At 43.2% G+C, this 17,087-nt stretch overlaps 1 protein-coding gene across 2 annotated transcripts in view; it reads right to left on the bottom strand.

Moving 5' to 3' along the window:
• Positions 1–5,863: 5,863 nt before the first annotated feature.
• LOC109295740 (glioma pathogenesis-related protein 1-like) overlaps positions 5,864–17,087 on the bottom strand; it is a 21,599-nt gene continuing 10,375 nt past the window's right edge. For both annotated transcript variants that reach the window (XM_019514749.1, XM_019514750.1), the window contains exons 3-7: positions 14,654–14,899; positions 11,892–12,001; positions 9,663–9,745; positions 7,186–7,212; positions 5,864–7,091 (exon numbers count right to left, since the gene is read on the bottom strand). In XM_019514749.1, the coding sequence (XP_019370294.1) occupies positions 6,940–7,091; positions 7,186–7,212; positions 9,663–9,745; positions 11,892–12,001; positions 14,654–14,899 (618 nt within the window). In that variant the 3' untranslated portion in view covers positions 5,864–6,939. The remainder of the gene's footprint in view (positions 7,092–7,185; positions 7,213–9,662; positions 9,746–11,891; positions 12,002–14,653; positions 14,900–17,087) is intronic.

Below are 17,087 nucleotides of genomic sequence, written 5' to 3'. Positions count from 1 at the left end.
CTAGCAGGAGTCAGCCTCCGGGCCCCTCCTGCTCACCCTCCGGCGCAAATGCCGGCACGCTCTTACAGGCCGCGCCTGTTTGCGCGCTCTGTTCACGCAGCTCGGGAGCACGGCTCCCTACCGGCTCAGCTAAGGGGGATCTGGTCGGCTTCCCCTCCGGATCTGGCTGAGATGCGTCGATCCCTCCGCCCCACTTACCTTAGGGGGATCAGCTTTGACCACCTTCCATTCACAAGTTTAGTGTTCAAAGGTAAATGTTAAGTTTGATAAGACTTAAGTGTGTGTGTGTGGGGGGGGGGCGGGAATCTACCCTTATGTTTGCCGATGTTCGTGTTTAATGAGAGAGAGACAGTGAGCGCATTCCACCTGGACTCAGGAAATGCAAAAGTAAGGTCAAATAAGAGGAAAAATCTGACTATCTTTGGGTTTTTCCATATCTGTGTCTGAGAACTTTTAATGGAAAACCATTAGAAATAGTAAAGTCCCTGGTGAAATCTACAGCATTTCACCATTTTCAGGGTAAAATCTCTGCTTCAGGTAGAGTTTCTGTGTATTTAATTTATGGCAGGGGGGCTTTCAAGGGCTGTTGGTTTGTGAATTTTAAGTAGAAGAGGCTTGCACTGAAAATAAACGTCCAATTAAATTTCTGTGAGCAATTTAATCTGACCATCTTTTTTGCCCAATGTTTACTCCTTACTGGTAGCTAGCTGAATGTAATCATCCTATAGTTTGTATCTTTTCACAACAGGCTGTCACTGCAGTTCCAACAGCACAGTACATAAAAAGTTGAAAAAGAAAGGCAAGGTGATGATTTGGACTTGTTGGTTTTCCTTTTCCCAGCAGTGAGCCACAGTACTTCAAGCAGACTGGCTCTTTAATGTAGTGTCGATAGATTATTTAGACTGCAGGTTGCCTGAGAAATGGGAAGCAGCTAAAGGAGGAAAGCTTTATGCCTTAGACTGGTCCGTATGTAACTGCTTTTATACTAGAGAAAATGAAGGTTTGTAGTTCATAATGGAAATGTGCATGAATTATGGAAATGGGGATATAGTGGTTGGGGAAAAAAATGGCTTGTTAACACTCATTTTATGAGGTCAAAGTTTGTTTAGTGACCCTTCATGTTGAATTTCTCAACTTTCAAGCGTTTTTGTTTTATAAATACAGTGTTCTCAGTCTTATTTCTAAAATAATGAGTATTTACAACTTCCTTGATTTAAAGCTTTCAGATGAGAATACGCTGAAAGTGTGGCAGAAATGTCAAAATGTGAACACTTCGGACTTCAGTCTGTCTTTGACTTTCAATGTACTTAAAACAGGGTGTAAGTTAACCTTGATAGGGGGAGTAGAATTCTTGCTGTGCTTATTTTTACTCATTAGGACTCCTGAGGATCCAGCAGCAGAGCCTCTGCGCTCCTCTCACGGTGGTAGGAAATGAGGTATGATCTAAAGGTGACATATCTGTATTTGTCCCATGCAGGCAAATGTTTGTACCAGTTTCCATGTCAGCACAAGATATAGCTGTGCAAAATCACTTGAAGAGATCAGAGCAGAAGGCTTTTAATCTGGCTCCTTAGGTTTTGGAGTTTAATCTAGAAAGGAGCTTTGTTGCCTAGTGACAGAAGGTACTCAAAACCCCTTTCTGCTGCTGCTGCTGGACTGATCTAGCAGACCTAAAAGACTGGGCTCTTTCAAGATAATTGGAGATGAGGTGGAAGAGACAGTGTTATCCTCTATTGTTCCAAGTCACCCCATGTTAGAGTGCTCACCTAGGAGGTGTGAAACCTGTTTTTTAACTCCCTCTACTGCCTGGCTTGCAGGAGGGACTTTAACCTAGGCCTTTCATATCCCAAGGGAGTTCTCTAACCACTAGTCTGTTGTGTATTGTGGAGTGAGCTTCTGTCAGTCTCTCCTGTTTGAAGGTGTTCTCTTTTTCATGATCAGCTATTTTCATGATCAGCTATCATACATACAGCCTGGGGAGTTCCCCTCTTGAAAGCACAGAGGCGGAATGGGATCTTGGGGTCATTATTGACTCCAAGATGAACATGAGCTGCCAGTGCCAGACTGCAGCCAGCAAGGCCAGCCATACTTTGTCATGCATCCAAAGATGCATTTCAAGCTGGTCCAGAGTGGTGATACTCTCCCTCTATGCGACTTTGGTCAGGCAGCAGTTGGAGTACTGTGTCCAGTACTGGGTGCCGCACTTCTGTGAGGCCCGTCCCGAGGAGGCCAAGCTGACATCCCAGGGTGGGGGTCAGCTTCGCAGAACCCGGAGGCCATGGGATAATGACCTAATGCATCTGCTGATCTGCTGCAGATAACAAAAAGCGGAACTGCTTTAAGTAAATAATGGCCCGAAATAACTGCCCTGGAAAAGGGAACTGTGGCAAAACCTGAGGTAACTCTGCTTTGCAGCATATGCTGAGGCTTGCTCTAACCCGTAAAAGGTGATAAGGCAAGGTTTGTGTGATTGGACGATCCCATGGGGATGGGAGGCAGAAAGGTATAGAGGTCATAAGAACAAAGCCTAGGATGGAACTACTTTGGGGAGGACAAGGCTGAGGACACGATAAAGGAGGTAGTCTCGCCACCTTGGACGCAGGGTGGGGTTCCCGAGACCTAGCAGGTAATACATGGGATAGGGTTTGGAGCGCCTCTTCCTCCAGCCTGACGCACTAGCAGTTTGTAGGCATGCTACAATAATAATTTGGGTTGTGTGTATACTGCTTTCTTTGCAATAAAGAGTTTTAACTGGGTTTTACCTTGGCGTGTAACTTGTGGGTAACTCAACTTTCCCCTTGGGAAGGGAGGGAGCCCCGACAAGTGGTGGAGAACACGGGCATGAAAGACCCCTCCTCGAGGGCGGCCTGGCCAGCTGTCTGAGGAGTAGTGGATATGTTCACGTGCTGGGGAAAAACCATGAGTCTGGTGGAGCTTAGTAAAAGAGTACATTCATGGGTGTCCTCTGGGGTGAGGGACCTTAGGTCACTCGCTGCAGTGGAAGGCATTTTTGCCCAGTGGCAAATAGGCAGAAAACATGGGAAAACTGTGTTGCTAAGTCCTCACCATTTCTTTGTTGTGGGAAATGGTGAGGACTTTGTTGCCATCAGAGGATCCAGAACCAGGGGGGTGGGGACTAGAAGTGGTGGCAACCGATTTAGTCGGGGACCAGGGTGACAAACCTGCCCTCTCCGTTCCGGAAATAAAAGAGGAGACAACCTCCCAGGAGGGAGGATCCCCTCTAGTGGAATCAGAAGTAAGTACCATTATGAAGTCTGGAGTGCAGCAGGATCAACACTGGCGGTCTGGCCTACAGCAATGGGAAGTGACTCCTTGGAAGCCAGCAGACCTCCAAACTGAACTGGCAGGCTGGGAAAAAGATGCAAAAGAAACTTGGCCACTAATCAAGTAGTGGCCCAGCGGATAGATAAGTTCTTCACCGCCCGAGAGGCAATGACAGTAATAACAAAAATTTTCACAAGGAAATGGTATAAGTTAGCACAAGCCTCTTGGAGAATAGATTTGAAGATGTCAGGGTATTATGCTTATCAGTTAATGCGTTTGCATTAAAAACCTTGGACACATGGGAATTGGCTAAAGATCAGCACACTAGAGAACCAAGGTGTGTAGACTGGCTGGGGGCGGTGTGACAAGTAGAGATGTGTTCATCGAGGCAGCTTTGAAGGGACACTTAGAGACAGACCCCCTGTGGGTCATAGTCACTGGGACTGCCTGGGAAAGCACCCTTCCTAAAGGGTCAGGTCCCTTGCAAGGCCTTTTGCTGCAATGATACGACACCTGGACGGACCATCCCCTAAAGGAGATAATAAAAGTGTTGCAAACTCTTAACTAATTTGACAGGGGAACACCCAAAGCTGAAGCAGGCGGCTATAGTAAAAGAGATGTCAGTGAACTCGAAGAAAATTCCCCTCCGACAACTCTGGATTGAGCTAAGGAAGAAGGGGGATCCCTTTACAGCAAATTGATGGGAAACCCACCAGTGACTTGTATAGACTTTGGAGAGAGAATAACTTTGGGGAAAAAGATAAAAACTGCCGTGCAGTTGTGGCGGTCCCCTCAGCCGCCACCACCGCCCCCCCCCCCCGCCCCCCGTAAGAGCCTGATGCTCTGGTCAGGCACTTTCCCAATTTGAAGACTTTACACCTAGACTGGGGGCCAGGGAGGGGATGCAACAGACGCCCCTTTCCTCATTCCCGATGGGGTGAATCCCCAAGGATTCTAGGAGGTACCTTTTTGTCCAAATTAAGATTGAAGGTGGGGGGGTGGCAGGGTGGTTCCTGATGGATACAGGGGCAGAGGTTACAATCTTTCAATGGGAACCCCCCCCCCGAATAGGTGCCCCATACTACTAAAAGGGGTAGGGGGGGGAGCAATTAGAGGATGAGAAATTAAAGCTTTGGTAAAGTTTGACTACTTGGCACCCAATATGGATTTTAGAAACCAATGTCCTGAGTCACTGTTATAGACAGGTCCTGCCAGAGTGATGGCCCTAGAAAAGGAGGTTCCCATGCCCATGGATGGGCCACAGGTCTGCTCAGAGCGGGATGTGAGGAATACTGAAGTTGAAATACAAGTCGAATTAGAAAAGGGAGCAAAGCCACGTTTTGTGCATCCCTGTCCCGTGATGCCTGAGGCTGAAAAAGGGGTGAGTGAAATGGTGCAGGGACTATTGCAGGCCGGATTGGTGGAGCCCACCATTTCTCAGTGGAATTCCCCTTTATGGCCCGTTCAAAAGGCTATTGGGAAGTGGAGAATGGTGATAGAGATAGGAGCTTTCCATTTTACCGTAATTGAAGAGTCCTATTCTCCCCAGCACCACCTGGGGTGACAAGGAACAATGGTAATAAGCTGATGGAGAATAGGTTTTGATTAGAGATCAGGAAGCAATATTTTACAGTTCGGGTGGCCAAAATTAGGAACCAGCTTCCCAGCGAAGTGGTCCTCGCCCCTACCTTGGGCAAATTCAAGAGGAGGTTGGATTGATCACCTGTCTGGGGTCTTGTGAACCCAGCATTCATTCCTGCCTGTAGCAGGGGGTCAGGCTAGATGATCTGTTCAGGTCCCTCCTGACCCTAGCTACTATGAAACTATTCGCTGGAACAATGAGCTGAACCTAGATGTCTGACATCCCAGCCCTACCCACTGAGCTACAGAGTCAGTAAGTATGCAAATAAATGAATGAAAAAAGGATTTTAAAAGATGAGAGAAATTCCAAGATTTCCATCTCAAGTTACATCAGTAATTGGGGGGAAAATAAATAAATATATTTGTTGTTGTTCAAAATACACTTTGTTTCTAACTGCCCATTTCAAACACCTTATTTGGGTAACTGTAATCCTGGTTTAAAATAAAGGAAACAAAGAAATATAGGTAGGTGTCTGTATGTTATCCATTAAGATCAAAACACCCTAACCATCACCAGTGTTTCTGCAGAAGCACCAATGAGATACTTCAGTTACTTTCATCCAGAGTAGGGCTGGCTGAAGGGAGACTGGTCTTTCACAGATAGGAAAAAAGGATGAGCAGCTGCTTTCAGCCTGATTTAGCTGGGTAAATCTCAGGCCCCTCTGCTTGCTTTCTCTCATTGCTGTTGAACTGAGAACACACCTCTGGCCAGGGCACTGTTTGATTTGCATGGTGGGACTTCTTGAAGGCTGATCACACTCTTGTAGCTCAACACCTTGTTATTGGTGTGGTTTTGCTCTACAGCAAAATGACTAATTTTAGAACAGCTTGTAGGCTTAAGTGCGGAACTTCGTGTGGGGGCTTTTTTTCAGTTTATTGAAAACACAGCAAACAACTCCCATATGCTGTCAAAAAGATACGCATCACTTCATTCTCAGCCATAAACATGTTCATAGAAGAAATCTATTTAACTTTTTGCCTGTTTACAACATGGAAATGTCTGAAAACAATACAGAACAACCTACTTCAAGTCAAACAGGAGGTAGGGTGCCCTGAGTTTTAAGGGTCATATTTGAGCTGGCTTCTTACCTGATGTTTTAAGGCCCTGTCCTGCAAATTCTTAATGGTGTGAGTAGTTTCTTACAATAGTATAACTACTTAGGTAAGCACAAATACTTGCAGGCCTAAGTGATTGTAAGATCCGGTAAATTTTGTATGTGGTAAATCAACCCTGAATTATGACGAGTTCTAAAATTATGTTTAAAGTCTAATGCTCAAGCTTGTTTTGTTGTAGTGCTCCAAGATATGAGTTGTTGCCTACATATATGTGAAGACACAGTCCCTGTCCCAAAGAGCTCACAATCCAAAAGGGAGGAAAATCTAAACCCTTTGCTGTACAGTTCTGACTCTTTGAAATTAGCTTTGGCAACAAATGCATATTCCAGAAAATGTACAAGTATTTAAATATATTCAGTCTGCAGTAGAAACCACCTGTCTACCCCTTAACAAAGGCAGGCTGATAATAGGCAATAGGTAGCCCTTGCTGAGAGATGCCTGGTAGGGAACTTGACTCATCACTCTCCGACCACACTATTAAAAGAATAAAAACACCAAAACAGTAAACACCAAAAATGTGAGAGCTAACTGGCCAGACCTGCTGTACTCAAGTGAGCAGTCCAACAGAGATTTTTCAGATACATCACTCAGAAGAGCAAAACTTAGTTCTGTGTTAATAAATCAGCTAGGCTGAACAAATATAGGTTCTCACTTGTAAATGAAAACGTAAGAGATGAGTGAATGGACAACCTTTGACTATCCTGTAACTGTGAATTGGTGTCATCCTTCACCTCTATCCACACAGATAACTTCTGATTAAGGTGATATTTACCTATCTATGGTAGGCCTCCTTCTACTGATCCTTGTTAGGACTTTACCCTGACAATGGTAGGAGTTCTACATGGGGAAATATGGTAGAATAGCACTATATGTTCTTCCAGTTTTTCAAAGAGGGTATTATTCAGTTACAATGATTTGGGGATATTGCTTCATGAGAAGCCAGACAGCTACACATGCCAGTAATAGTAGAGATGGCCTTAAAACTAGAATGGTGATACAGTACTGGTCGCATGCTGGTTTGTCCCATTCTGGATACCATCCAGAGTTGTCTGTAAATTAAAAAAAAAAAAAAAGTGAATTATTTTCAAACGTAATTGAACTTTAAGCAACAAATTCTAGATATATTGGTTTTATGATACGTACATATGATTTTCTTACGCTCTGGATTTTCTAAAAGAGGAAGAAAAATAACACATTTGCCAGTTAGAAACAATTTTAATGAACAATTTTAGGTATGTAGTGGGCTTGGTGCTTTTCGTGCCTGAGTAAGAAAAACTTAATGACTGTACTGAATAAAATGTTGAAAATACCAAAATGACAAAAAAAATATATAGCTAGCTTATTTCTGCGGCCTTGGTTGAGAGAGAAGTTGCCTATATCAAACTTGCTTCCTTCTCTTCTATAGTGGCTGATGTACAAGGAATAGAATTTGATGGTTGTGATATAAAAGTACCACTACTGCTATTCCTTCTTTTTTTTTGGATGAGCTCCCCACCCCTGCCTGCTGCTGCTGCCAGCAGGAGGGGCTGCATGCCATGTGGGGGGGGGGTCCCTGCACCCTACAAACCTCACACACCATGTCCCCACCAGCATACCCCGTGCCCTGCCATACACATTCCCCACCCCACCCCAATATATGAGTGAGACTTTATTTTTGAGTTGTTCTGCAATCCCTTTTATATATAGCACACAAGCACAAATGGCACATATTTTTTGTAACAAAATTAAATATGTTATAGTAGGTGTTTGACTTCTAGTGTGTGATTTATTTTTTTTCTGGTTCTAAGATGACAACCCTCCTCCAGAAAAGTATTTCTGGGGGGTAAGGGGAGGGACTTCTGGTGGCAAAGGTCTGGGGCTAGGAGGTGGGACTTCCAGTCCCAATATGGCAACTAGGGAGTGGGGCAACTGTCAAGGAACGGGGCTACTTACACAGCCCCCCGACAGCTTGCCAAAACTTAAGCAGCCCTCTGCCTAAAATAATTGTCTGCCCCTGGACTAGTGTATATGGGGTGCACCCTCCACCCTTTAGATTCAAGCTTGATCACCAAAGCCAAGAATGTGAGATCTAAAAGGCCAGAATGAGAGCAAATGAAGAAGAAGCCTGACTATAGCCCAACAATGAGGGTACTTTTCTGGGAATGGAAAACTTCTCCCTTTCCAGTCCCTGACCCCAGAACTGTGTATATATGTTGCATTAAATCATAATTGCTTAAAAAACAAAAATAACCCTTGGCAATAGGGCCTGGAACTTGGGTCGTTCCCCCACCAACAGGAACAGGCCAAGCTATTTGCTCACTCTCCTGGCAGCTTGGCTCTTGCATTCCTTCCTGCACAGTGGCCCAGCTTCAGCAAGTGGGAGCATATCTCCAGATCAGCCTGCCCGTCAGTCTAGTTGTCACACTTCTCAGGTATGGACAATGTGGATTTCAGTCCCCTCAGAGGAGGACATACAGCCCATGTCTTCCACTTCTGGACAAATACTTTTAACCATCATATATTGTGTGAATGATAGACACTACCAGCACCTCTGGTTGTGCTTGAGACTGACTGTAAGGTGGATCACTTTGTACTGGATGCAGTGCTGTCAGCTATATATCACGTGTGTTCTGCAGATGCCTAACAGATCCAGAACTTAGCCTAACTTTAGTCACTTCCGGTCTGGACCATCCTAGACTCCAGGCAAGAGTTAGGCACCTATGACCTGGATCACTCAAGCATGTGCACAAGCCTGAGCAGGAATGCCAAGGAATCTTTCCAGGACAAAACCAGAAGCTCCTAACAAGATGTTTTTTGTGGCCACTGCAGCAGGGTTGGTTGATACTGGATCCATTTGTGGGGCTTGGCTGCCTTAGTGCAGTTTAGGTGCCTAGAAGAATGATTGGATCTAGCCCAAAGTGACCTCCTTCTCTGTCAACCCCACATTCCTAAAAGCAGTAGCGTAAGGATGGGTGTACGAGCAGGGCATGAGTCCCAGGTACTGCCTAAGTGGGCGCAGGCACCAGAGGGGAGCGGTTGCTACCTCATCCTTCTGTTCTGCCCCTCCCCTTCACCCCTACTCTTTCCAGCTCCAGTCTTGGGGGCAGCAGGGGTGCAGGGTATCCTGGGAAATGTAGTTCTGTCAGGCACTAGTGGGCAATAGATGAAGTTTACTGCTGCTGGTGATGGTGGGGGGAAATGTCACCCCATTTTTTTGCCATGGAAACAGGATTTTTTGCCAGCTAGACATGGGTGAATGTCACAAAATATAAAATAAAGCCATTTCAGCTGTGGCTACTGTGCACTGCCCATGCTGGAGCCTCTGGAGCCAGAGTCTTGTAAAAAGGTACAGGGGGAAGAGGGAGGGAGGACTGGCCTGAGCACAATCCTGGCCGGTTATGCCTCTGCCCAAGAGAGCGCTGAAAGCATACACCATCCTGCTGCTTTAGAGAGTAGGAGATAGTTTCCTTATTTCTCTCTCCCCTTCATGTGTACCACTACAACCTTTGACTTCATTCTAGGTTCTGAAGTATATTTAGAATCTATATCCTGTGACTTGAATCCACTGACACTACCACTTCTTCGTGGCCTTTTTCTTTTCTATCTGACATCCTTCAGGAAGTAGCTTATCCTTAACTTACCACATAAGTTGTCTAAGCATATGTCACCAGGACAGTTACTGCAAGCTCTTCCTGTTTGATATGGTTTTCTTCCATAATTCCCCCTGCAAAAAGGAACAACTTTATTCCACTGTTATTCTTGTTGGAAAGACATTTAATGATTTGTGTTTTTAATTTTTTTTGGAATGCTTTATTAGTAGGAAATACTCTAAAAAAGCCCTTTTCCCAGAACAATCAGGGAAGTGGAAGAAGCTAGGAATAATTAGCTTCTGTGTTAACACAATTATCTTATTTCTCAAGTTTGACATGGCATTCTTAGTATGAAGTAGCTATAAACTTTGAAAGCTTGATGTATCTTCCCACAGATCTCACAGTAGCTTACAGATACAGACACAAGAATCACATGTTTTTGCACTTTTAAATGAAGTGGACTCCCTGTCTGATGCTGGGGGATCGCCTACTGCTTAACCTTGGAAGAGCCTAAACCCTCTAGACCCCTCACTTTGCCTTTAAGTGGTACCTCTATGCACGCCCAGCAGAACCCCCATCTTGATAGGGCTGAAAAGTCACATTCTTAGCTCACTCTAATGCCCATTTGGGATCCAGATCCTAGGCATGTCTCTGAAGGGGCACAATCCAAAAGCCATGCTCAGAGCACAGCTAATGCATGCCAACATCTTCTTATAAAAAGCTGTTAAGAACAATAGAAATGTCATGTTGAGTCAGACCACATGTGCTGTTTGCTCTCATAATGGCAGAGAGTGGATGCTGAGGGTGGAGGGTATTCATATTACTCAATATTGTAGCTCAGAGTAGATGCTATAAGCTAGTTTTGTTTGCAGGTTCCTCTCCCTCCCAGTAGAGTACTCTAACAACTAAGAGTCATGCTCTATACTTTGCGCTTCCTCTGGCCCAACAAATCTCAAATTCTTTGCTGTCCAGTGGCCCAGCTTTAACAGGGATGGAGAATGTCCCTGTACAAAGTAGCCCATAGCGTAGTGGTTAGGATGCTCACCTAGGAGGTGGGAGACGTGCTTAAACCTCCTCCCTTTGAGACTGAAGAGGGAATTAAATCTAAATCTTTCTCTTCCTGAGCAAGTGCTCCAACCGCTAAACTACAGTAGAAAAAGGTGGTCTCCTCTTCCTTCTTTTTAAATGGTAACAGTGAGCTTTGCCTGTCTTCAAGAGAACATTCAGGAAGTGAATCCTAGCAGGAAGGAGACATCCCTGCAACACTGGGTAATTCCCTAAAGAGAGAGTCGGCAGGGATTTCAGATGCATCTGCCCTTCGTGTTTCCACATTGGCTAGCTCTAACTGGGTATATGGGATTCACTGCTTAGCATGCTGTCTGTTCTGGATCCCACTGTAAGGCAGTTAACAGTCCCTGGGCACCATAGAAGGACCCCAGCAAGGAACAGTGTTCTGGATTCCATCCCATTGGCCAAGCATCTATAATCTTTTTTGCCCTAAGCTAACTGACATAGTGGCATATATCCAAGGGAGGTACAGTTTGATTTTAGCATTGGATTAGCGAGAGAGTAAAGAATTCAGGTTTGTAAGAGTATCTGAAGTTTCAGCAGCAATTCAGGGGAAAGCCAATAAGAAGCTCTCTTGTACAGCATCCTGAGAGGTCTCTTGACAGAGGTATTTTAGAAATCTAGCATACTGCATGAACATTAAAGCATTACTGCATTACAACCATGGTTGGCCACTTTGGGAGAAAGCAGTCTTATAGAGAGAATTTTGGTACTTCCAGCATCCCTTGTGCCCTTCATGGGCCTCACTCATTTAATAGATTTCATAGACGTTAGGGCTGGAAGGGATCTCATAAGATCATCAGATATTGGTTCCAATTTTTGGCATTCTTCCTGGCCCTCTAGAGTTCAGACTGCGTAGAGCAGGGGTGTCAAAAATGCATCCATGGTGCTCCTAGAGAAGCTGGAAATTCAGGGGCAGGGCAAGCAGGTTTGTGGCTTGCTACTGAAATCCCAGCTACAAAGCCTTGTTGGAGGTACATCAGGAGCGGGGGAGGGGCAAGCAATGCTGTTTGCAGCTGCTGGGTCCAGGTTGCAATACTCCTGGGGGCTGAATCCCCAGGGTCTGATCGAGTTCAGAGGCATGGATGAGTCCCTGCTCTAGAGAATGCCCTCAACTCTTTGAGCATTAGCCAAATGGGCTTCTCTGACACTGCTGTGAACTGCTACTCTCAGATATGGGCTTGTTAAATAAATTTTAATGGAATGACTTACGCTGGCCCATAGTTGCAAATAAAATGTGCTGCATTAGTTCCTCCAAAACCTTCTACTTTAGGGCAAAAGTGAACAGCACAGCCAACTTTGTAGCTGTTATCCCAAACAACCTGAAAAGAAATGGATGTCAGGTACTACAAAATAGAAGACTTAACACTTGTGGGACTACACAAAGATTCGCTGTTGTTATTTATGCCACAAACAGAGAATTGACAAGACAGAAGTATATCCTGAGAACTCTTTACAAAGCTAAGCTATAGCTACTTAAACACATTAAGTTCATAACAACACTGACAAACAGGGATTCTTTCAACTGCAGTATTTGAATGTGTTAATGTTATGTGGGCAGACAAAGTCTTTCGGTAGAGATGACATCTTTTATTGGAGATGATATCTTTTATTAGACGAACTAAAGTGTTACAAAAAAGTTGTTCTTTGCAAGCTTTTGGACACAGCCATCCTTCGTCCAGCCAAAAAAAGAGAAAAAATTGAAAATGGTGAGAGATATGAAAGATGGTCAGAAATCTCTCAGGTATGAAAAAAGCCAGTCTTTAGAAGGCAGCTCTGCAGGAATGCAAATATAGAAGGGTTACAGGAAACAAAAGCAAGTTGTTTCCTGTAGGTATCAGATGTCAGCCAGGCTGGCGGGGGCATAAAAGCGAAGTTAAAAATTAGTCCTGGTCATTGAAATTGGCTTTTATGCTATGTTTTTAATATTATGTGATGAGAAGAATGTTTTGACTCGGTGGTTAGTTTTTTCTTGCACGTATAGAAGTCAGATATATTTAATTTGTCCTGGTTACTTTATAGTGACCTACAAACTATCCTCTATATGAGGAAAACGGTGTTTTTTTCAAAGATATGATGTGTAATAAGGGCCAAATTCTGCTTTTATATCTCTTGTCTCTTGTACTAAGGTTAATTCCCCTACATGCATTCAGTCACTTTGGGAGAGAGAGACCTAAGAGTATAATTTGTCCCAAGTCTCTAAAGTTACAATTTTTCCAGCGTGAACAAAAGGTTTTTAGCTGCATTCTGGCTTCCTGCGATCACATGAATGTGACTTTCACAGAAATTAAAGCCGGAAGGGACCACTGGACCATCTAGTCTGACCTTGTACAGCACAGGCCACATGCTTCATCCATTACTTTGTATCAAGCCCAAGCTGTACTTAAGTCAAATATTTCAGTTCTTAAAAACAAAACAGAACAAAATGTTGCATGCTGTGGGTAGAGAACAGGAAAATTCATGGCATCCCAAAATTCCTGCAATGGCAGGGAACTGTTTAGGTGAGAGATGCCCAGATAATCCCAGCAAAAAAAAAAAAGAAAAAAGAAAAACCGCTAAGGTTCTTGTCAGTTCAACCTGGGAGAAAATTACCTCCTGATTCCAAATTTGGCAAACTGGAGCCACACCAGAATGTCATACTTGCCAAGTAGCTAAGAGGATACTCTGCATTGCATAGAGCACAAGCCCATCCAATTCAGCATCCTGTATCCAGCTGTGGCCAATCTCTGATGGGTCAGAGGAAGGAGGCATGGGGAACCCAGAATCATGCACCCAGGTAAAACATTAATTCCCAACCTCTGCTAGAAGCAAGATTACTTCCCTTCCACTTGATATACCTGCATCCAAGGGCTTATTAACCTTTTTTTGCTACAGCATTGCTCATGCTAGGGGCATTATGCATGATGAGCCCTTACATTTTTAAGTCACTGTTTTCCAAGGTGAAGTTTCCCATTCTGCAGAGAGATTCTGAATTGTGGGTTCCTAGGTATGTTACCTCTTGGCTGTATTAAAATGTACCTTGTCAGACTGACAGCCTAACCAAGCAAGCCAGAATACTCTAACAGTACCTTTCCCTCTCACATTTTGTAGTGCCACCTCCAGCCATTCCACCTGCCAAATTACCTTGCAAAGATTTTTACATCCACTTCTAAATTATGCATACCCATTCACTGATCTCTCTCCATTGGCAAAGACCTTTCTTCGTGAAAATAACTTCCACACTTTATTTTAAATAACTTAAAATATCTTTAGCAGATTTGTTGCTCATGGAAAAGTGTTACAATGTTCTTGGAAGCCAAAGTCCTTTTTAAACTATAAACACAGCTTAGGTAATGGGAATGCAAGCTCCTCCTTACTGCTGAAGGAGTTGTATTGTATTGCCTGAAAAGCCCACTTCTTGTTGTAAGCAATTTAGTCTTGATCCCTGCTTGATCACCAATCTCTTTGCTGAGGCTTCCAACAAAAGAATGACTCATGCAAACAAATTCACATTAGATTTAGACCATAGAAGGCAATATGAGAATTTTGTATGCAAGAAGAAATAAATCATCTGGCTGTGTTCTCACATGATTTCTGGATTACAGAGAATACTGGATTCAGCCTCTACCAATTGGCATCTAATTTTGGATGGGTGCTGTAAACTGAAAGCTTCCATAGCCAATTTTCACTCCCCATTTCTCTTTTTAAGCAAATGCTTAAATAGTTATTGTTGCTTCTTGGTTGAAAATTTACACCTTATTCCTTATTAGAGAGGTCTTCTGGAAAACAAATATGATTCAAGTATAAAAAAGTCTTAATTTTAATGTTTGTTTTTTAAAATAGCACAATAAACATTCATATACCCCAAAAATGTAATGTTGGGACAACATTTTTGAAAATGGCTCAGTGAATTTGGCATGGGAACCTAACACTTTTATATTACAATGAATAGAAATAGATAAAGATCAGCTAGAGAAATGTAACAAATGACTTGCCTGAGTGTAATGGTCACACACTTTGCCGCAAGTGTTAGCGGCGTAATTATAGTACTTGACCTCACTTTGCCAACTGGTGACGGCCGCAGTCGCAGAAAATAATGAAAGGGAGCCAGTCCACAAGTTTTCTCCAACTGGATTAAAAGTGGGATGGGCCTGTCCTTTTTTCTTGAGATAGATATTGTGTTTAAACAGGCATTTCTTTGCCCATGCCTTGGCGGTTTTTGCCAGATCTGGGTCCCAAGTCTGTAAAATGTAACAACAGACACACACATCATTTAGAGTCACAGTTATGTAATGTAGAGAAGCTGCCTGGAAAGGCCACTGGGAGATGATGTAGATTTGCTCGGTCTTGGCCACCTCTGAGAGAGAATCAAACAATAAACAGTTCTGTGTATTCCTTTATGATAAGCCTGACCACTCATTCAGCATCTGTTCTGCTGTGTCTGAACTCACAAGTTTAGAAGTTAGATGCTAAGTTTGATTGGAACATAAGTGTAAACAGATAAATTCTTCTGTTTAAAAAATAAGTTTCAGGAACATTACAGGTACTATAAAGGAGACTGCACACACACACACACACACACACACGCTCTACAGTCAAAATAAGCACCTCATCAATGTATTTAGGTGCAGCCCTTTGACTTTCAGAGTCAGGTGAATTGCATACCATGAGATAAATTTATAAAGTTGCTGGAGCTCTAGCCACGGGCTTGGACCAAAACATTTTGTAAGTGGAAATGTTTGTTTTGAATCCATGTTTGTATAAGCAGATATTCATTTGCATATGTAAATGAAGCAGATCTGAGAACTGCTTAGACAGGCATTTGCACAGGAGTTGGGAATGTTTTTGCACATACAACTTGCTGGAATGAGGGAGTTATGCCTTTCTGAAAGTTCAAATCTGTGAGTTTATATCTATATTATGTTTTATAGTTTCCTTTTTATATGTTTCTGCATACTTTTTTTAAAATTTGATTCGAAGTAGAATTTCTACAGCGAACCTTACACCTGCATTGGTCTCTGGTGAATTATACTTCTTATTGTCAGATTAATAGCAACTGCTCTGTTAAAGGCTATTCGCAGAATCCTACTTTACTTAACATACCCAAATAGTAGTTATGTACAGTTAGTGATCCTATTCCATGTGCGGTGTGGATACACAAGCATCCACATGGCTATTGAGCCTCCACCATAGGCTGAACTCTGGCCAAGCAAGTACATACATCAGTAGGAATCTTTCCGTGGACTGTACTGGGGTCTGGAGCAGACCCAGAGACTGTTTTATTAGAAACTACAACTGGTGAACAGGGAAAAAAAAAGGTAGCCAAACACCATTCACAGTGAAGAATTTGACTGCATGCATTCCTCAATAATGCTTAGGTGCAGAGAGGATTGATGAAGCCATTGTGCTGTAGGCTGTTGACTACAGAAATTGATGTGCCTTCATGTTATCACTTGTATGGGCCACTAAGCTTGGAAGGACCTTTTAGATTTGTAGATAATTGAACCATAACCTCCCAATAATGTGTATAATAATGCTAACATTAACATTTCTTTAGATGATGGAGTTATTACAAACATATTCAGCAGTGCTGCTTGTATTTCTTGCAATTTGCATGCAAATAAAAAGGAAGTAGTGTTTTGTATATACTTCCTTTTTAACAAACAGTAGCCTTAGTTAATTCTGTTTCATTTTATGTCTCTACCCAGAATTCAGACCTGAGATAAGGGTGTCAGGTGAAATAATGTAATCCTTTTGCCTTAGTCGTTCATCTGCAGCTTTGAAGTGGTTCACGGTATGTGGTTTTGAATGAACTTTTATTTCACAACGGAATTGTATCACATCTCAGTTTCTCTACTTCAAATCCCTCATAGTAAAATAAAAATTGGGGGGGGTCATGATTTTTAGTTATTGTATTAGCTGCAATATTTTTTTAATGCACATCACAAATGAAACATCATATGTGTGTTTAATGTAAAGCAAATCTGCACATAATTGCCGCAGTTTTAAAATGCTGCCTCCTTAGTATGATATAGCTAGGTTCACAGATTTCATAGACATTAGGGCTGGAAGGGAACTCCGAAGATCATCGAGTCAAGCCCCCTACCCGAAGGGCAGGAAGTCAGCTGGGGTCATAGGATCCCAGCAAGATAAGCATCCAATTTACTCTTGAAGGTGTTCAATGTAGGTGCTTGAACCACCTCCGATGGCAGGCTGTTCCAGACCTTGGGGGCTCGGACAGTAAAGAAATTCTTCCATATGTCCAGCCTGAAATGGTCTTGCAGTAGTTTAGGACCATTCGACCTCATCATCCCTTGGGGCGCTCTGGTGAACAAACGTTCCCCCAGATCCTGGTGGTCACCCCTGATAAACTTATAGGTGGCCATCAGATCACCCCTCAGCCTGCACTTTTCCAGGCTAAAGAGCCCC

Source organism: Gavialis gangeticus, unplaced genomic scaffold, assembly GCF_001723915.1.
Source record: "Gavialis gangeticus isolate Ggan-Ray unplaced genomic scaffold, GavGan_comp1, whole genome shotgun sequence".
Lineage (NCBI taxonomy): Eukaryota > Metazoa > Chordata > Crocodylia > Gavialidae > Gavialis > Gavialis gangeticus.
Note: the sequence above shows the minus strand (reverse complement) of the source record. Positions and strands in the feature narration are given on the sequence as shown.